This window comes from Vigna umbellata, chromosome 1 (assembly GCF_029865625.1).
Source record: "Vigna umbellata cultivar VRB3 chromosome 1, Vumbellata_1.0, whole genome shotgun sequence".
Lineage (NCBI taxonomy): Eukaryota > Viridiplantae > Streptophyta > Magnoliopsida > Fabales > Fabaceae > Vigna > Vigna umbellata.
In genome coordinates, this window is record NC_142165.1 from 85,813,928 (window position 1) to 85,835,561 (window position 21,634).

General features: G+C 35.5%; 2 protein-coding genes across 5 annotated transcripts; both read left to right on the top strand.

The window, feature by feature from the left end:
- Positions 1–3,559: 3,559 nt before the first annotated feature.
- Positions 3,560–6,035, top strand: LOC148206667 (putative serine/threonine-protein kinase PIX13). Its single transcript, XM_088104568.1, has 6 exons — positions 3,560–3,688; positions 3,807–4,162; positions 4,452–4,587; positions 4,676–4,812; positions 5,137–5,260; positions 5,564–6,035. The coding sequence occupies exons 1-6, from the start codon at positions 3,622–3,624 to the stop codon at positions 5,872–5,874; spliced, it is 1,131 nt and encodes a 376-aa protein (XP_087960694.1). The 5' UTR covers positions 3,560–3,621; the 3' UTR covers positions 5,875–6,035.
- Positions 6,036–9,917: 3,882 nt separating this feature from the next.
- On the top strand, positions 9,918–12,483 carry LOC124825635 (putative serine/threonine-protein kinase PIX13). Of its 4 annotated transcripts, none has more exons than XM_088104566.1 (6): positions 9,918–10,048; positions 10,199–10,554; positions 10,818–10,953; positions 11,042–11,184; positions 11,503–11,626; positions 12,103–12,483. In XM_088104566.1, exons 1-6 carry the CDS (start codon positions 10,030–10,032, stop codon positions 12,411–12,413), a joined length of 1,089 nt encoding a protein of 362 aa, XP_087960692.1. In that variant the 5' UTR covers positions 9,918–10,029; the 3' UTR covers positions 12,414–12,483. The 4 variants fall into 4 exon arrangements, with proteins under 4 accessions (XP_087960692.1, XP_087960693.1, XP_087960691.1 ...); XM_088104565.1 differs by having other exon boundaries at positions 9,925–10,099; XM_088104567.1 differs by having other exon boundaries at positions 9,921–10,554; positions 12,108–12,258.
- The last annotated feature ends 9,151 nt before the right edge of the window (positions 12,484–21,634 follow it).

Here is a 21,634-nt window from a genome sequence, read left to right on the forward strand (position 1 = left end):
TGGTTGAGCTTGTTGGACAAAAATTATGGTTGCTTGTATCTGTTTAGATAGATGCTTGGTTTTAATTGTGATCAATATTCTTGGCATGATGTTTATCAAATTTTGGAACCTTGAGTAAACCTGTGAGATGTTGTGCCTCAGAGTTTATTGATGAATGTTATTACTTTGGAATCATAGTTGACTTTGCCTAAGTTTCTCTATTTGAACTAGTTACTTGCATTTTACAAATGATCAAGGCCATCTTGTTTTTCAACCTCTTCTACATTTTTGAGCCTAAAATCCAATGCTAAACCTATGAACCTTAAAAATAAAACTTTCTCATTCCTAAAACCTTACGCTTATTGGAAAATCCTTAACCTCCTTACCTTGAGTTGAGATGAACATATATGTTAGGATGAGGAGCATGGTTTAAGTTTGAGGGAGTTCTTATTATCAAAAGGGAACATTGAGAAAACAATAAGTTGAGTTAGAAAGAAAGAAAAAGAAGAAAGAAGAAGAAAAACAAAAACATGAATTCAATGAAAAAGAGTTGGGAAATAGGTTAAGAAGTGGGTTATTCAATTTTGGAGCAAAAGAGACTATGCTACATCATGAATTAAATTGTTTGGTCTCTTATCTCAAGGTGTTTTGTTGTCCAGAAAAACCAATTTTTCTTCTTAGCCCAGCCACAATACAAGCTTCAAAAAGTCCTTGTGATATAACTTGCTTGTTAATGTGTTTGATATTGTTGAAACGAAAGGCAAAGTTGATTTGTGTAACACTGTAATAGTTGAGAGTAAGACACACATCCTTATACACCATTGTGCTTGAGTGAAACACTTTCTTTGGTGAGGATTGGTTCCATGCACGCATTGAAAACAACTTGCCATTTTTGTTGATCTATCATTTGCATCTATCTTGTGACTTTTAATTTGTGAGCACCATGGTTAAAGTTTAGCTTGCTAAAGCCATATAATCTGTTGAATTTCTAAGTTGAGCAAGCATGATTGATTTTGTTTATTTGATTGAAAGTGTGCTTAAAGTTGCTAGACCATTGTGATTGAATTATTTGCTAGGTGAAGTACTTCTGCTTGAGGACAAGCAAAGTTGTAAGTTTGGGGGTATTTGATAATGCTAATTCTTACCATTATTTAAGCATCAATTTAGTAGCAAAATCAACTCCTTTCTAACTTATAACTTGTTTAATCCTCTTCTTTTGTCTTGTTTTCTAAATAATTGTGTTTTGGGCTACTTTGATGTACTTTCATCGATAATCCCTTATTTTGTAGCTAATAATGAGCTTGGAAGAGTCTCCAACCATGTATAGAGTTGAACCAACCACAAGAAGCAAGCACATATGCAGAAACGCTCGTCGCCCAGCGAACGAACGCTCGCCCAGAGTGGACGCACGAGAGGACGCTTGCTCAGAGAGAAGTGGACGCTCGTCCAGTGTGCACGCACGAGAGGACGCTCGCTCAGGAGAAGTGGACGCTCGTCCAGCGAGGACGCACGAGAGGACGCTCGCCCAGCGAGAAGAGGACGCTCGCCCAGGAGAAGTGGACGCTCGTCCAGCGAGGACACTCAGTGGATGCTCGCCAGCGAGAAGAGGACGCTCGTCCAGAGAGGACGCTCAGTGGACGCTCGGCCAGCGAGAAGAGGACGCTCGTCCAGAGTGGACGCTCGGCCAGCGAGAAGTGGACGCTCGTCCAGCGATCAGTGGATGCTCGCCCATAGAGAGGAGGCGCGACTTTTCCAGATGGTCCACGCCCGGCGCCCGGGCGCGACAGAGAGGGCGCCGGGCGCGAGTTTTCCAGAGAGGTTCGCGCCTGGGCGCGAAAGAGAGGGCGCTGGGCGCGACTTTCCCAGAGAGGTTCGCGCCCGGGCGCGACTTAGAGGGTGTCGGGCGCGACTTTTGCTGATGTGTCAGATCTAGCTTATTTATCCCTAAAACGCGAAGGGGTTTGGATCTTTGGTTGCCCAAACACGATTTCTCTCATTTGGAGCTCTTGGAGGCGAGCTAGGAGCTGTGGGAACAGTCCTTCTTCACCCTTGGGTCTTCTTCCTTCTTCCATTTCCACCATTGTTGTAAGCTTGAGCTCTCCATTCATGGAGAGTTAGTTTCATTATTGTTGGGGGATTGATGTAGCCACTAAACTCTTATGTAAACTATTGTGTTTTGAATGAATATATGCCTCTTTCATTGATTGTTAGTGTTTAATTCCTTCTCTTAATGCCTGTTGTGAAGTTGCTATCCATGACATGATTTTAGGGTTTGCTTGATATTGGGAAATGTTGGGTAAATCTGGACTTGGATTAAACACCTAATGGAAATAGTATCTAGGGATAGAATTAGGACATTTGGTTGTCTTAGATCTCAATTCTTAATGCGGAAATAATTGTTAGGTCTTCCAAGGGATTGGAGCCTAATAAGGAAGTCTAGGCTCTCTCTACCAAGGGATTGGGTTTGAGTAATTTAGTAGATTGACATTGGCATATTAATGAAGAGGAAGTGATTTTCTATACATAAGAGTGAAGTAGGTGAAATCATACCCCCAACAATACCATTCCATATCATTTCTAATCTTTCCATTTCCAAGTGTTTGAGTATCTAAGATCACTTTCATCAATTATGTTTCATGTTTACTTTAATTGCATAAAAACACAAATTATGAAGCATTCTTTAGTCTAAGTTAGTTGGAAATTATACGATTGTTTGGTGACACGAGTCTCTTGGGAAACGATATCCGGTCTTACCGGTTTTATTACTTGAAACGATTTGGTGCACTTGCCAAAGTCTCAACATTCTCTTACCTCAAAGAGAACTACACAGCTCTAAGAACATTCAACAGTTGCTTCAAACGCAAGAAAATCTAAAAACGCCTACAAAGCGCGTAATTGAAATCAAAATGAATCCTTAGGACCGTTGATCAACAAGGAACAAGAAAAGAGAAGTGGACGACACATGCTTCACCTTTAAACCTAGAGACTTTAGGAACAAAACAACAAATGAAAAAGGAACATAAACTTACTTGCTCTATAGAAGGAATTGATCGATTAAAAATATAGATCTCAATGCGGTACTCGTTTAGGCACCTCCTGATTGTCAAAGAAATGACTCAGGAGTTAGAAAAGATAAAGAAAAAGTAGAAAACTCAAGAGAAAATTTTTTAGAGAAATAATTTGTGTTTTATGTAATGAGATAAGTTTAAAAAATTCTATTTATATTATTATTTTAAAACTTAAATACTTGATTTTATTATTTTAAAACACTTATCAATTCTAATACTCACATTTTTACATTTTTATATTTTTATATTTTTATATTTTTATACGAGGGATCATTATCGAACTTCAAATAATAGTTTGATTTTAAATTGAATTGATTAACTAATTTAAGGAGAAGTTTGAAAGAAAAAAGTTATTAAATTTAATAAATTTAGTAGATGGAATTATTGGTTCTTTATAATATTTAAAAATTTGTAATGTATTTTAGTAGATAGAATTTATTTTCAATGTATGAGCCACGGTTGTTAAGTATGAAATCTGATAATTTATTATTTCCTTAACTACTAAGCTTTAAAAAAAAGGCAACTTACGAATCAGTACAAAACCAAAACCAGAGGTTTCTAATTAGCGTATAAGATGGGTCTCTGCTTCTCCAGTGCTCCATCACTCTATTCCCCTTCACGCAGCCGCCCTCACTATCAAGGCAAGATATCAAAATTTCAGTGCCCTTTCTAAATTCATTCACAAACAGAAAATGGGTTGTTCCTTTTTTTCGTCCGATTCTAATTTTCCCATGTGGGGTTCGGTTCCTCTGTTTTCAGGTGCATCAGCCATTCACGGCAGCAGCGTCGAATTCTCCGAAACCACCACAACCACCGAGATCAGAAAGAGTCAGTTTTCCGTGAGAGAAACCATCTACAGCGATTGCTCTCCTCTTCCTTGTACCGATGGCCAAATTCTGAAATGGCCTGAGTTAAAGGTGTTCAGTTTTGAGGAGCTGAAATCTGCCACTGGAAATTTTAAATCCAACAGATTGGTCGGTGAAGGTGGGTTTGACAGAGTTTACAAGGGATGGTTGGATGAGAACACCCTCACCCCCGCCAAACCAGGCTCTGGAGTTGAAGTTGCCATCAAAATATTCAACCCGGAAGGTTCTCAAGGATTTGCACAGTGGCAGGTCGCTTTATTTTCATCTCATTTACATTTTTTAAACTTTAACTTTAAATTTTTAATGAACTGAAACTCTTCCGCCCTTAGATTAAAGTAATTGCTATCATGTTATGCATCTTAGCAATTGAATACAAACTTTTCTTTACAATGTGGTAAAGTTAGATGAACTTGTCCTTTTCTATCATGTTATGATTTTACTTGTCATGTTGCATTTAATTTCCGTGCCATAAATCCAACGTCTTGAACAACTTTGAGATGCTATTTAAATATGATTTTGTGTTGGTTGGAAGATACAGTCTGAGGTAAATGTTTTAGGAAGGCTTTCTCACCCCAACGTGGTCAGGTTATTGGGATACTGTTGGGACGAGGATCAGTTTCTTCTTGTGTTTGAGTTCATGTCAAAGGGAAGCTTATCGGGGCATCTCTTCATAAGTATGAACTGGTGACAATTAAAACAGATTGAAGGAAACAACTCTTGACTTTGAGTTTAATTCTTATTATTTGTCTTGTCTCTGAGCAGGAAATCATGAACCACTTTCGTGGAACACCCGGCTTAAAATAATTATTGGTGCAGCCCGGGGATTAGCTTTCTTGCATGCCAACGAAAATAAGGTCATATTCAGAGATTTCAAGACCTCAAATATACTTCTCGACGGGGTCAGTTAGTTTTTGTTCGTTGATGTTCGTATGTCGTATTGGAATCCAAAGCAAATACAGTATGAAATTTTGATGAATGGGCTGTTACTAATTTGGACCCATCATTGGTTTTATTAGGCAAACTCATTTTGAAAAAGTTTAACTCCATCTTTTAACATACAACCTGAAAAATGCAATATCTTCATTCTCATAGTCTCTTTCTTAGGACTGTCAATATTGTAGACCAGGTGACTAGTTGAAGAATAATATTACATGATGATACTTTTAAATTGAGTGCTAAATTCCTCATATAACTTTGATAAGCGATTGCTTTGTATAGTACAGAATTACAATGCAAAACTAACAGACTTTGGGTTGGCTAAATTGGGACCATCTGAGGGACAATCACATGTAAATACCAGTATCATTGGCACCTATGGTTATGCTGCACCAGAATATATCGCAACAGGTAATATATCTGGCTTATTTAGTTTGAGGAAGTACTTTTTGTTTTAATTTCACATGTTCACAAGTAATTACTTAAATGACACCTGACTTGTTTTGCGAAAATAAGCGAAAATAAGCCAAAAACAAAATAACAGAGAAAATTTCCTTAAAAAAATAACAGACCTTAATGTAATAATAGTAATGCAATGAATGTTTTGTGGATGATGAAGTTGGGAAGGTAGACTAAAAATAAGGAATGATGGAGTCCAATGCTTTGACTCAGCACAAACTAACATGTTTTTGGATTGTACGAATATTTGAACAGGGGACTTGTATGTGAAGAGTGATGTGTATGGATTTGGTGTAGTGCTTCTTGAAATACTGACAGGCATGAGGGCACTTGACACAAGAAGGCCAACAGGGCAGCAGAACCTGGTTGAATGGACCAAGTCCTGTCTCTCTTCCAAAAGAAAGTTGAAAACAATTATGGATTCTAAGATAGAGGGTCAATATTCACCCAAAGCTGCATTACAAGCAGCACAACTTGCTCTAAAATGCCTAGTGCATGATCCTTATCAACGTCCTTCAATGGAAGAAGTTCTTGAGGGATTGGAAGCTATTGAAGATAACCATTGAAGATACCCAACTTATATTTGTAATTTTTTTTTCTTAAGTTTTTCTAGATTGGTTTCAAGTTTAAAAGACAAAATAATCTTTATCTAAAAAAATCAAATGACCTAAGGAATAGATTCAAACTAGCCAAAAGAAAGAAATTTCATAATTCATTAGTTATCTTATGTAGAGTTTTACGTGTGAAATAAATTGTCATCTGTTGCTTCTAAATTTAATTTATAAGAGTAAGAGAATTTTGGATATTAAAGATTATGATTAAATAATTTATATTTATTCTTTTAATGTATAGAAGTAAGAGAAATTTATATATCTGTTTAGAATTGTAATTAAATAATTTCGATATATATTTTTTAAACTTAAATCAATTTAACCATATTTGTGAATACAAAAACTATTGCATAACAATTGTGGAACTTTCGGTCTTTTGGATGAATGCATGCATCAATACATCTCTACCTGATCAATTTAAAAACTTGTTCCATTTACTATACATATTTTTATACTAAAATTATTTATTTTACTATATGACCATTAATTAGGTTTATGATTGTTTTAATGATTTATGTATTTGTTTTGTTTTATTTTATTAATTTAAATTAATGTGTGTGAGTTCAGTAAAGAAAAAATTATTTTAAAAGTAATAAATATGATTTAAAATTGAAAATAAATATAATTTTAAATTTTGCTCTTTTTCATTAATTGTTAATGATATTATATATTGTATTATTATTTTGATTTTTTAATTTTCCTACTATATTTATTTCTTTATTGTATATTTAGAGAAGAGCCTTCTATTCCCCATACGAGAATTAGTTGCCACGTACTTTTGTTTAAAAAATTAATTATAATATTTTATTTCATTTCAAAATTGTGATTACTCTTTATTCATTTTTTTCTCCCATACACAAGATAACATATAATGTTATAACAAAATAAAAAATTCATCACAATCTTAAGGATAAATCACTTTATATAATTAAAAGCTAATGAATATTATAAAAGTAAAAAATAATTAAAAAAACATCTCTTTGTTAATTTTTATATATTATAGATATCCAAAAATTGTATTTGCACATGTTTATATATATAATATGAATAATTCGAAGTAATACATTTGTACCCTTTTGCGTATAAAAAATACAAATTATTTTATAAAAAGTTTGAAAATTTTAAATTAATACAAGGAAAATTTTCTAATTTTCTTAAAAAATAGTTTAACTTAATTCATTTAATTTAACTACAATAGTTTTTTTTTTAAAACAAGTTAGATGTTTTTCTTTTCACGTTATATGTTGTATTTTAAACATTTGGGATTTTTGCAGATAAATGAATATTGCATATTTTTAACTAATATAGTTTGTCTCTTTTCTTCTCCTTCTTTTCTCTTATGTTGCTACAAACCCATATTGTAAACTAAATTTTTTCAAATTAATTAATTTTTCATATCCTTGATCTTCCATTCTCTTGAATCATTTTGATAAACATGTACATTACAAAGTCAAACAAAAATGCCTAACATTGCAAAATAATCTTCAAACTCTTTTTCTCTAAATATCATTAAAGGGTTCAAAATGTAGCAACCCAAAAATTTCTAAGAGTAAGTACTTAATATTATAAGATAACGAACTGATTTACTTTATATTTCATAGGTAGATAAGTTTTTCTTTCAAAATATATTCAAAACAAAATCTAAGTAATTCAAAATATAACTAAACTCGTGATCTAAAATACTTCTATATTATTTTTTTTTTTATTACAGCTCCAGAATTATTATTATCGACTTTTATCTTTTCTTCTATATATATAAAATGTATGATTATGGCATAAGGAAATAAACAAAACACTCGCACTTAATGGTAAGCTAATTTAAAAAAAGAACTCAAATAAAAAGAAATTATATCTTATCACACAAGTTATCTACTTAAAACTTTAAAATAAAATAAAATTTATGTAAGCTAATGTATTTTAAAATGATAAAAAATAATATATTAGAGATAGTAACACATCAAAATAAAGATGAAGAATATCAAAGTATATTTGAGATAATAATAAGCTTTTAAATTATATTGTCTCATTTATTCATATATCACTTCTAAATTATCTATCCAGTGAACTGTTTTTTAAAAGCATAAAAACTCATGCATTAAAAAAAAGAAATTTAATATAAAAGCAATAATAACTTACAGACTTAATAGCTTTGAAGTATGTTAAATTAGTTTCATCCTTTAAAAAAGAAAATATCAATTGTGTTCCCACATGATAAAATTTGTATAAATGAAGTCTCTTCAGTTAAATGTTAAATACGTGTCTAAAATTTATTTTTTCTCTTTTCTACTTTTATGTGCAACATAGGTTTTTGTCAATATTTTCTCCTCTATCCTATGTGCCTACGAATAAAGTGATACAAAATAAGTATTATTCTTTTTACAATTTTGGAAGTTTCAACAAATCATTTTGAAGCATCATCAATACCTGATAAACCGTAGCTCTTGAGATTGAACTTTAGATAATTCATGTGTGCACCCACTAAATGCAAGCATGTTCTTCTCATAACCTAAATGCAATGCAATATAGGGACCGAATGACCTCATCCTCTCCACCAATGTCTGAAAGGATCCGAAAGGTATTTGGAAATGAAAAAGAAAATCCTGACAAAGCAATCAAAGAAACTAACTAGACTTAAATATCAAATTATATACTTTTCCCATTTTTTCAATACGAGGAGAGAAACGAAGAGCTTCATAACAAGCACGGTGATAGTTCAGAGGATGTATTTACAGAATGCAGAGAAAGGTGTAAAAGCACTCAGAGAATGAAAGAGGGAGAGCACAAGAATATGAGAGAATGAGTTAATTCTCATTAAGGAAATACTGCCTTATATAGGCAGAGTACAGAAAAGTATATATCTAAAACGACATAGTTTTGGTTTATTTACAACACTTCCCCTTAAACCAAACTATTTAAGCTTCTAATGCCAATCAAATTTCTCAGTTTTTCAAATCTTCCTCGTCTCAAAGCTTTGGTAAAGATGTCCGCAGCTTGCTCTTCAGTAGGACAGAACACCAACTCCAACTTCCCTTGGTTGACACGTTCTCTTAGGTAATGAAATTTCGTTTCTATGTGTTTGCTTCTGCCATGTGATACTGGGTTTCTTGAAAGACTAATAGCTGACTTGTTATCTACCAAGCACCACTTGTTACTTCATTTGATTTTAAAACTGAGTTGGTTACCACTACAACTTGTGTTAGTCAAGTCATATATGATTGAAAAGGGTCAATAGAGAATTACAATTCAAGAAAATAAATGTTACTATAATTTTATTTTGTAACAATAACTCAACAATCAAATTGTAAAAAATTTCAACTCTATATATAAAATAAATATGAATATTTATGTGAACTTGTGTATCTTAAAATATTTTTACAAATTGGTGTTGATTTAATTCATCACTAGAATAAAGATGAAGTAGCAGTCGTTCTTGAACTAGAAATAGTTGTTTGATTTTAAAATGAACTAGTATACAGTAATGTAAGGAAAAGATGTTAGAAAATAGAAAAAAATATTGAATTTATTAAATTTAGTAGATAGACATATTGATTCTTTATAATATTTAAATTTTTTTAATGTATTTTAGGTTATATTATTCTTAATGAAATAAAAAAGAAGAGCTACGGTTTTCCTTAAGTATTAAATTTGATAATTTATTATTTCTTAAACTACTAAGCTTTCAATGACATATGTATTTGCTTTAAAAAAAGGCAACTTGTGTATCAATCCAGAAGCAATGCACTAAAAATCAATTCGTCAAGAATTCGTATCTTCATCCTCTGGAATTTAAATATAAATGGAAAAATTATTGTTAAAATATTGTTGTAGCTTTCCGAACTGTTGCAGAAGATTACTCACTCATACTAGGACAAATCCTGGTTTACATAATTGGGCAAGCGACTGTGATAATAATACTGAGTTTAAATAATTATTATTATTATTTAAACTAAATTATCATTCAGAAGATTATCATAATACTAAGAATGCGAAATTATTGTTTAATCTAAAACTATTTGGGATGGACAGCTTCAAATTTAAGTGCTGGCAATCCAAGACACAGTCTGGTTAACCAAGTGACGGCCAAAACCAGAGGTTCCTGATTGGCGCAAGATGGGTCTCTGTTTCTCCGGTGCTCCATCACTCCATTCCTCTTCACTCAACCGCCCTCACTATAATATCTGTGCCCTTTCTAAACTCATCCCAAAACAGGAAATGGGTTCTTCCTTCTTTTCCTCCGATTTGAATTTTCCCATGACGGGTTCGTTTCCTCTGTTTTCAGGTTCACCAGACATTCACGGCAGCAACGTCGTGGTCCCCGGAACCAACACCACCACCGAGATCGGAAAGAGTCAGTTTTCCATGATAGAAACCATCTACAGCGATTACTCTCCTCTTCCTTTTGCCGATGGCCAAATTCTGAAATGGCCCGAGTTGAAGGTCTTCAGTTTAAGGGAGCTGAAATCTGCCACAGGGAATTTTAAATCCGACAGATTGGTCGGTGAAGGTGGGTTTGGCAGAGTTTACAAGGGATGGTTGGATGAGAACACCCTCATCCCCGCTAAACCAGGCTCTGGAGTTGAAGTTGCCATCAAAATGTTCAACCCGGAAAGTTATCAAGGGTTTGCACAGTGGCAGGTCGCTTTATTTTCATCTCTTTCATTTAATTTTTTAAACTTTGACTTTAAATTTTTAATGTACTGAAACACTTCCGCCCTTAGATTAAAGTAATTGCTATCATGTTATGCATCTTAGCAATTGAATTCAAACTTTTCTTTACAATGTGGTAAAGTTAGATGAACTTGTCCTTTTCTATCGTGTTATGATTTTACTTGTCATATTGCATTTAATTTTCGTGCCATAAATCCAACGTCTTGAACAACTTTTGTTGGAAGATGCAGTCTGAGGTAAATTTTTTAGGAAGGCTTTCTCACCCCAACGTGATCAGGTTATTGGGGTACTGTTGGGACGAGGATCATTTTCTTCTTGTGTATGAGTTCATGCCAAACGGAAGCCTCGACTGTCATCTCTTCAAAAGTATGAACTGATGAAAATTAAAACAGATTGAAGGAAACCACTCTTGACTTTGAGTTTAATTCTTATTATTTGTCTTTTTTCTGATCAGCAAATCATAGCATGGAGCCACTTTCTTGGAACACCCGGCTTAAAATAGCTAAGGGTGCAGCTCGGGGATTAGCTTTCTTGCACGCCACGGAAAATAAAGTCATATTCAGAGATTTCAAGCCCTCAAATATACTTCTCGACGAGGTCAGTCATTTTTTGTTCGTTGATTTTCGCATGTCCTATACTTATTGGAAGCCAAAGCAAATACAGTATGAAATTTTGATGAATTGACAGTTAAAAATTTGGACCCCATCAATCATTTTACAAGCCTAACTCAATTTGAGATAGTTTAACTCCGTCTGTTATAACACAACCTGAAAATTCAATATCTTGATTATCTTTCTCAGTGCTGTCAATACTATAGACCTGGTGACTGGTTAAAGAATATTACATGATGTTATGAGTGCGTAATACTTTTAAATTTGAGTGATAAATTCCTCATACAATTGTGATAACGTACAGAATTACGATGCAAAATTATCAGATTTTGGCCTAGCTAAATTGGGACCATCTGAGGGACAATCACATGTAACTACCAAGGTCTTCGGCACCTATGGTTATGCTGCTCCAGAATATGTTATGAGAGGTAACTATATATCTGGTTTATTTGGTGTGAGGAAGTATTATTTGTTTTATTTTACATTTTCACATGCAATTACTTGAATGACACCTGACTTGTTTTGTGAAAATAAGCCAAAGACAAAATAACAGCAGAGAAAGTTTACTTAAAAGAAAGACCTTAATGTTATAGTAGTAGTAAAACAATGAATGTTTTGTGGAAGATGAAGTTGGGAAGGTAGACTAAAAATAAGGAATAACGAAGTGTAAGAATAATGATACCATGACACACTTTTATATTTATTTGATACAGGTTATAAGGATAAAATGGTAAAAAAAAAAATGTGTAAATTTTTGTTTTGCTTTAAAAAAAAAGAATAAAAAGTAAGTACTGTCAAATAAATCTAAAATATTTAGATGTGGCAAAGAAATCTTTACCGGAAGTCTAATGCTTTGAGCCACCACAGACTGACATGTGTTTTGGATTGTATAAATATTTGACAGGGCAGTTGTTTGTGAAGAGTGATGTGTATGGATTTGGTGTGGTCCTTCTTGAAATACTTACAGGCATGAGGGCAGTTGACAAAAGAAGGCCAACGAGGCAGCAGAAGCTGGTTGAATGGACAAAACCTTGTCTCTCTTCCGAAAAGAAGTTGAATAGCATAATTGATTGTAGGATAAAGGGTCAAATATCACCCATGGCTGCATTAGAATCAGCACAACTTATTATGAAATGCCTAGAGCATGACCCTGAACAACGTCCTTCAATGAAAGAAGTTTTTGAGGGATTGGAAGCCATTGAAGATAACCATTGAAGATAACCCAACTTATATTTGTAATTTTTTGTGTTTCTTAATTTTTTCTAAATTGGTTTCGAGTTTAAAAGACAAAATATTCTTTATTTTAAAAAAAAAATCAAATGACCTAGATTCAAACTAGCAAATAGAAAGAGTTTTCATATTTCATTAGTTATCTTACAATAATAAAAAAATATTTCTTATAATAATTATTTTAAAAAATAAGATGTAAAATAAATAATTTTTATAATTTTATTACGAGCAATTAATTAAATTTTAAAAATTAATTCTAAAATATAAAGAATAAAATTGTAAAATAATTTATAAGAATAATTTAAAATTATAAATGAAATAATAGTATAGATATATATTCTAATATTATTTTTATTTTTTATGTTTACAAGTATATTATTTTTTATGCTTACAAGTATATTCTTTAATTGTGTGTATGTATATATATATATATATATATAGAAGTACCTTCTATTTTCCTTGTGGAATTACTTGCCATGCTTTTGGTTAAAAAAAACCAATCGAGTTTTTTTTATTACTTTATTTGCCACAATTTAATTACTTTTTCTTCATTTTGTTTTTCTCCAAAAAAAAATAATACAATAAAAAAAATTATCATAATTTTAAGGATAAATTGTAAACAATTTAAAAGTTATATCTCTTTGTTAATTATTATAAATTATAGACATTCAGAATTTGTATTTGCACACATTTACTTATAGAATATCATTAATTCAACCTAATATTTTCTTATTTATGCTTTTACGTGTAAAAAATCAAAACTCTTTTGAAAAATGAACTGAAACTTTTAAATTAAAATAAACTAAAATTTTATAATTGTCTTAAAAACTCGTTTAATTTAATCCATTTAATTTAAGTAAAATGATTCTTTTGGAATAAGTTAGATGCATTTCTTTTCATCAAACTAACATTACCCTGTCTTATTTTATATCTTTTATTTTAAACGTTTGGGATCTTTTGCAGACAAATGAATGTTGCATATTTTAATTAATATTTCATTTTTATTTCTTTTAAACCTTCAATTTGTTTTTCTTTTTTCTTTTCTTCCTTTTTCCTTCTGTTGCTGCTGCAAGTCTATCTTCCCTCATCTTTCTCCCAGTCATTCAAGCATAACCCCATATTGTAAACTAAATTTTAACCAAATTAATCAATTTTCCACAGTACTTGTTTCCTCAATCTTTTAATCATTTTGATAAAAGTGTAAATTTGCTTCTGAAGTCAAACAAAAATTTCTAACATTGTAAAATAATCTTCAAACTTTTTTTCTCAATAAACCAAGAAAAGAGTTCTAAAAAATTACATAAACATAGAAAAGAAGCAGGAACACTAAATATATATGCAACTTCATGTTTAATATAATTTTATTAATTTAATTTTCTCATTTTAAATAATAAATCATATTTAATAATAATAATAATAATAATAATATATTTACTTAAACAAATCACTCACTCATAATTTATTTAAATTATAAATCTCATTTTATTTTAATATAATTTTATCATTTTGATTTGTTTTTATTTTAAAAAAAACTTACAATTCATTTTAACATAATTTATTATATTTTATTTTAACTTATTTTTATTATCAATGATAAAATGGTAATCTTCTTATTTTAACAATAAAAATATTTTTTAATCTCAAAATATTAACGAGTTTTTTTCTCAAATGTCTTCATTTCTTATCATATTTTTCTTTATTCAAACAATCTTACTTTTATCTATCTTTTCTCCTAATTTCATTTCTTCAAATTTATCTTTATAAATAAACTCACTTACTTACTAAAAGATGACATTCAAAACTTATTTGATACTTGAAAGTGTAATAAAATATAAAAAAAGTTTTGAAAAATCTTAAAAGTGGTTCATAGAAGTTATAAAAGTTGTCCTTCTTCCGCGAGTGAGATATGAAAGACAAAATGTGTCAATTCTTGGAACTATTTTATAAGATCATAAAAATGATGTCGCGTTAATTTAATTTCACTTTAAACTTGTATTTTGTAAAAATTTGGAAAATTTAATTTATCATTGAAGAAAGTTTGCTAAATAAAAATGTTACTTTAAATAAAATGGATATGAATATAAAAAAAATTTCAAAAGCATCAGAAAAAATATATTATTCTATTAGGTTTTGAGTTATTCTTCACCCACGACTAAAGACCGATTTTATAATTTATTGTTATAAAGAATTAGATATCCTAGTTTATGAAGACAAAATTGAAAAAGTGTTAGAAAATTCAAGATGTCATTTGGAGAAGATGCAAGAAACTTGTCTATTTCTAATGGTTTCTTTAAAACTTCAAGATTCACAAGTTTATATGATGTTGACTTTTTAGTGTCCAATCGATATGAAATAAGATGGAACTTGTTTTATTTTTTACATTTGTTGTTGTCTTTGGTTGTTGGTGTTGAGTGAGTTTGAAGGACGAAATAAGTCAGTCTGTGGGCCAAATATTGAAACAAAACAATCTAGGTCAAATGACGAGATCAGGCAAAGGTCGAAACAATTGGGCAGAAACGAATGTTTAGAACAATTTGCACGGGTTAAAGGTTGAGACAGGTTGACCCAAGTCGACTCAGGTCGGCCTAGACTGATGCTCAAGATGAGCTACCCCAAAACAAAGGTCAAGACAAGCTTGGTTGAATCAGCTAAGCCGATGACCCCAGTCGAAATTCACCCAAAAATTTGATCGAGTGGGTTTCGACCAAAATTTCGCTGAATATGGCCAAGTTGGCCTCGATCGAATTTCAATCAAGTGAGACTTGTCCAAATTTTAGCCGATGAAAATTAGGTTTAATTCTATTGAGCTAGCATCGTTTGAAATTTGACTAAATTCAGCCGAGTTGGTCCCCACTGAAAGCCTCGATCGAAATTTGGACGAACATTATCGAGTCAGCCTCAGCTGATTTTTGGTGGAGTGGTTCTCAACCAAAATTCAATTGAATTCACCTAAGTCGACCTCAACCGAATTTTTGCAGAGTTGGTCTTGATTGAAATTCTGTCGAATTAAATTTAGCCCGACACAAATTTTGACCAAATTCGGCCGAGTTGGCAGAGTGAGCCCTGACTCAAATTTTCCCAGATAGGTAGAGTTGGCCTCGATCAAATTTAGGCTAAGTTCGTCCCGGAAAATTTAGGCTGAGTCAGAATCAGATGAGTTAGGTCGAGTCAACCGTGACTGATATTGGGCCGAATTTTACCGAGACGACCCAGTCAAAATTTGGCCGAATTTGATTTGGTCAGTTGAAATTCAGTCAAATTCGATTGAGTCGATCCTAGAAAAAATTAGACTGAGTTCAATCGACTGAGTCGCAACCAAAATGTTGAGATGAGCTGAACTTTTAAGACGAAATGAATTTGATAGATGATGAAAATAAGTCTACTCAAAAGTCAAAAGGACTAACTCGTGTTGAAAGTTTAAATTAAAGCAATTCAAGTTAAAGGTAGGAACGAAAGAGAAGGTAGATCTTAATCAATCTAACCAAGGTTATGACATATTAATTTAAATAAAAAATTTAATAATATATTTAAATAATTGTATTTTTTATGTTTAAAATAAGAAATCTATGTTAACTTTATCTTTTTTTACCATATTAACTATTTTGATAAGGTGTTTTTTTTACTTTTTGTGATTTTTTTTTCTCGAATCCACATGGACCAATGTTAAATCGAGTGAATTGTACTTTATTGACAACTCTACTTTTCTATTTTTTTTGTCTGAGCAAACTTGAACCAGAATTTTGATAACGCTAAGATAAAAAAGTGCTATATATTAACTTAAGACATTTTTTTAAGTAGTAATGTTTATACATGTTTCTTTAATTAAAACTAGAAAACTGAAATAAATCAACCATTTATATGAATTAAAATGGAAAGTCAAGTTTTTTAAATTGTGATAGAATAGTTTTATCATTCGATTCAAAACAATAAATAAATATGTCCGTTTATAAATGTTTAATAAGAAAAATATATCAAATTATTAAAATGAATATACGAGCGTGCCATTAATAACTTTTTGTGTAATAATTTTAATTATATGTCAAAATCATTAAAATATTATACATAGATATATTTTAAAATTTTATATACTATCATAAAATAAATTGTAATTTAATTTGTATCATTATAAAAATTTCGAAAAAAATAAAATTAAGTTTTAAATTTTTTTTTCTAATCCTTTAATTTAAGAATGTTAAGTAAAATTTAATTACATTATAAAAATGTAAACAAAATTAAAGAAATTTTAAAATATAATTAGTTAGCTTTCCTATTAAATACTTTTATAATTAAGGCTTAATTACCTACTTAGTCCCCATGTTCGGAGGTAATTTGCTGTTTAGTACCCGGTTTTAAAAATGTAGGCATTTGATACCTATGTTTTGAAATTTGTATCAATTGAATCCTACCCACTTAACGCCGTTATAATTGATAACGTTTTTCTGACTGTGTATGTGATTTGTGCAATCGTGGCAATGAGGTGGCTTAAGTGACTTGACGTGGCAGGCTTCCTCCAAGACTGAACCTCCAACCTACCGCACGGCCAATTCTCATCCAGTCTTCCTCATGAGCGTTCGTCTTCCTCACGAGCGTTCGTCTTCCTCACGAGCGTTCGTCTCCAACAACTCACAGCCTGCGCCTAACGTCTTCATCTTCTTCAATCACCTCCAACACCCGTGATTTCCCTTCCACCGTCTCACAGCCAACATCACAATCATCAACCAGCATCCAGTTCAACTTTACCCATTAACCAAACTTCCCTCCAGCAACAATCATTATCCCTCCGCCAACCACCCAGAATTCCAGAAAACCAAACCAGATACTGGGACTAAGCCATCAAGCTTCCTTTCATCTCTAATCACCACCAAAGGAGTTGAATCTTTGAACAGGAAACACGCGCACACAACAGAAACCCACCATTCCTAACTACCCAAACACAAAAACAGAAAATAGATAAAGGAGAAGGGGAGAGTCAATCGGCGGCGGCTTCCAAGGCTGACGGCGTCGCGATTGGGAACGGATCCGGTGGTATTTGGGGTTTGCCGGCGACGCAAGAGGTGGTGGCACGGGTGGCTGGGTCGACGGTGAAAAGAGAAGGAGAGAGACCAGAAGCAACTTGCGGCGGTCTGCTTGGAGGAGGCGGCGGCCAGAACTGCTCCGACGGGCGTGAACGGCATCGCCGGCAGTGGTCCTGGTGGTGCTTAGCGTTGCCGGCAAAACTTCGGATGAGGTAGAGGATCCTCTCGCGGCGGCTGGGACGTGGGTGGCGTAGGTAGGTGTCTCAGGAGTCTCCCGTTCAGAGGAGAAGATGAAATGTTGATGCAAATGAGTTGAACTTGGAGGAACCAATAACGGTGATTTGGCCGTGCGGAAAGGTATCCCCAATTTAAAAAAATGTAACCCCATTTCAAATTCCCAATTCAGCCTGCCACGTCATTGCCACGACGCAATTGATTGCACAAATCACATACACAGTCAGAAAAACGTTATCAATTATAACGACGTTAAGTGGGTAGGATTCAATTGATACTGTTATGTAGTAAGATATTTATTACATGAAATATCTTAGATATTATATTACATAAAATATCTTAAGATATTTATAAAGCCACTAACCACATTTGTAGGTAAGGTGGTTATTTTTATTCTTATTTTGCTTATAAATACAGTAACAGGGCAAAGGTCCAGGTACGTTCTCTTTATGCTCTAGAGACCCTAAACAGTATCATAATCACTCTCTTGAGAGCTGAGGCTCCATAATTCACATCTGACTTGAGCGTCGGAGTATCTTTGCAGGTACCTCCCCCTCCTTTGGCGAGTATGAACAACAACAATTGGAGAAGAGCAAACATCCCAGCAAGCGTCCCAGACAGCCAGGAGCAATAAAGACACACCGGACAAATGTACACCGAAACATTTTGGCGCCCACCGTGGGGCCGAGTGCAATCCCAAAGAAGCCACGACAGGAGCCTCGGCCTCGACAAATCACTTCTCCGATAAGGTTACTCCAACAAGATGAAGCTGCCGCATCACTGCCAGGAATCTCCTCCGCGAGCCATTGACGCCACCGGGAGCACCTCTGCGAAGTCGCGCCGGCGAGTACATCAGCGAAATCGCCCCCCTTAAAATCACACCCCTTTGTGGGTCAGATCTAGTGCAAAAGCATGCTTAAATTCATCATTCACCTCCCTCCACGATGGTGGACAAATGAGAGAAAACTTATTCCGCTGCCTCTTTGAATCTCGACGTCATCACCCCAGTCTTTCCTTCCATTTGGAGGAAACAACAATGTCACGATCCAATTACTCACGAACGAATTAAAGATTGCTGCAGGGACCGTGACGCTTCGGAACAATATCTAGTTTCACCGTCTCCTTTGTCGGTGAACACGGGAAATCCTCGTCGAAAAGGGCTGCCGCCTTCATCATCGCCACTGCGAAGATCAAAGCCACAAAACCAAAACTGCAAAAACCCAGAAACTAGGAAGCCATTATCAAACTCGCATTTTCCTTCCAGAATCACGAAATTCAGTTCGTATCACCATGGAGATCACAACAACAACCTAAATCGAAACCACAAATCCACCATCCATCTCCACCTGAACCACTGAAACGCAATAATCCCAGACACAAAGCTCAAACCCAACCTCTGAAAACTCGATTCACACATCCTAGTTCAATCTTCGAACACCGCCGTCGTGAAATCGTGCCTTCTTCATGGCAATCTGCACCCAAATCGTGATTAGGGACAACCATTTTCTCAATGCTACAAAACCCCAAATCGTGCAGCCATGGAACCCTCAGATGCGAGCTCTCCATCGCACATCTTCGCAGCACATCATCCACCAAACTTCAGTTCCTGCCTCCTTAGAATTTAAGGATACAGAGGTACACCAGAAATCCCTAATTTCCCAAATTTCCACAAACCCCAATCCCCAAAATTGGAGAACAGCAGGAACACTAAGCCCAAAGCTCAATGGCGCCGCCGCTTTTTCAAATCATTGCGTCGCTGTCCTCGCCATCTTCACGCATTCAAAATTGCGAATCGAAACCCCCAAGATCAGAATCGAGACTGAAAACCGAAAACCCTAAATTCCCAAACTCAGAGACAAGTCCTTTCGGCGCCTCCATGTCCGCCGCATTGTCGGACCCATTCTCCACGTCTTCCGCAACACTCGCGCCATCCAAGCCTCGCTCGGTTATGCCTCCATATCATCCAACTAACTTGGCTTGAACTCTATTTTTAAGGATCAGATACTGAACCATCCGATCCGTCCGGCACATAGACTCAACGATCCTCCAAGATCGCCCACTTGGTCAACCATTGGTGATAGACAGCAGACGGTCGTCCTCGACCGATCGCCCACTTTGTCGACCACTGACACGACAACACCTCGATCGATCGTCCACTCAGTCGACCACTGATGGTCGACAACATACGTTCGTCCTTAACCGATCGTACGCTCATTTAGAGGAACGACAGCTAGACCGAGTGACCATTTCCAGGTCGACCATCTCCTTGCCGCTCGACCATTTAAAGGTCGACCATCAAAGACGCGCCACTCTCCAAGGTCGTCCACCTTGATAAGTCCGACACATGGACACAACGTCCCTCCAAGGTCGTCCACCTTGGTCAACAGCAAGATCGAGTGTCGATCGTGACCGATCGACAAAACCTTCCTAATCACTGTTCGACCATGTCCAGGTCGACCACCAAGAACGAGCCGCCATCAAGGTCGTCCACCTTGGTCGACCGACAAGACCGAATGTCGACCGTGACCGATCGACAAAACCTTCTTCATCACCGTTCGACACTCTCCAGGTCGACTATCAGTGTGTACGAGCGTCCTAACTGTCGACCGTTCGGCCTCGCCATTTGGATTTGGACGCTCGACAATCAATATAGACGAGCGCTCAAACAATAGGCCGTTCGCCCTCGCCATTTGGATTCGAACGCTCGACAAACCATGCGACGAGCGTTCAAACAGTCCACACGTTCAACCTATGTGTCGAGCGTCCAAACAATCGCTCGACAACCCATTTGGTTTCGCCGCTCAACAAGCCATGTGACGAACGTTCAAACATCGCTTGACATTCCATATCAACGAACGTTCACACAGTCAGTCGTTCGGCCTCAACGCTCAACCATCAATGTCAACGAACGTTCACACAGTCAGTCGTCCGTCCTCCCTTCGGTTTCAACCGCTCGGACTCACGTTCGGTCTCACCCTTCAGATTCGAACGCTCGACAATGCCTGTGTACGAGCGTCCTAGCATCCAGCGCCACGGTCGTTCGACCCAGCTGATGATCAGCCATCCGGCGTCAATAACGTTCATTCTCTAGGCCTCAATCGTTCGGCCATTAGACCTCACGGACGTTCGGCTTAGAGCGTTCGTCGCTTCGCTCATCATCGACGTTCGACCTCAAGGGCCCAATACTCACTCACTGATCATTCGGCCATGCACGAGCCACCACTCAATCGTTCGGCCATACTCTTGTTCGGCCTCCGTACGTTCGGTCACTCGATCTCCCCAACGTTCGTCCTCAAACGTCCCGCACTCAGCCTCGCGTACGTTCGGCCTTTCGGCTACGAGGACGCTCGAGCACTCGACCTCACATGCCACATGAACGTTCAAGCAGTCGACCGTTCGGCCTCCTTTTGGTTTCAACCGCTCGACAATCGCTGTGTACGAACGTTCATAGTGTTCGGCCTCGCCCAATGGATTCGAGCGCTCGACAATCAATTTGTACGAGCGTTCAATCAAGTGACCGTTCGACCTCGCCCTTTGGATTCGAACGCTTGACGATCAATGAATTCGAGCGTTCAAACAATCTGCCGTTCGGCATCCCTTCGGTTTCAACCACTCGGCCTCACATTCGGCCTCTACTGTTCAACCATACATCTACACGAGCACTCAAGCCTTGGGCCATTCGACCCCACTGATGATCAGCAAGTCGGACTCAAGAACGTTCGACCGCTTGCCTCGGTTGTCCCGCTGTAGGTCTCAATAACGATTCGGCCACCTAGCCTCTACCCGTTCGCCTCAGTCGTTCGGCGATTTGAGCCTCAAGATTTTCCAGCACTCGTTTTCACGAACGCTCGGCCTAAAGCGTCCAACAATCATCCTCCCTTACGTTCGACCACTCGGCCTCTACGGCTCGACCATCTATCATGCGATCCTATTGACGTTCGACCGCCAGGTTTAAAA

Bases quoted from the DNA above. Each gene is read 5' to 3' on its own strand.
- LOC124825635 (XM_047298296.2), top strand. From the start codon at position 10,030: ATGGGTCTCTGTTTCTCCGGTGCTCCATCACTCCATTCCTCTTCACTC. The intron at 10,555-10,817 runs GTCGCTTTATTT...TGGAAGATGCAG, and splicing joins AAGGGTTTGCACAGTGGCAG to TCTGAGGTAAATTTTTTAGG. The intron at 10,954-11,041 runs GTATGAACTGAT...TTTTCTGATCAG, and splicing joins CGACTGTCATCTCTTCAAAA to CAAATCATAGCATGGAGCCA.
- LOC148206667 (XM_088104568.1), top strand. From the start codon at position 3,622: ATGGGTCTCTGCTTCTCCAGTGCTCCATCACTCTATTCCCCTTCACGC. The intron at 3,689-3,806 runs GCAAGATATCAA...CTCTGTTTTCAG, and splicing joins CAGCCGCCCTCACTATCAAG to GTGCATCAGCCATTCACGGC. The intron at 4,163-4,451 runs GTCGCTTTATTT...TGGAAGATACAG, and splicing joins AAGGATTTGCACAGTGGCAG to TCTGAGGTAAATGTTTTAGG.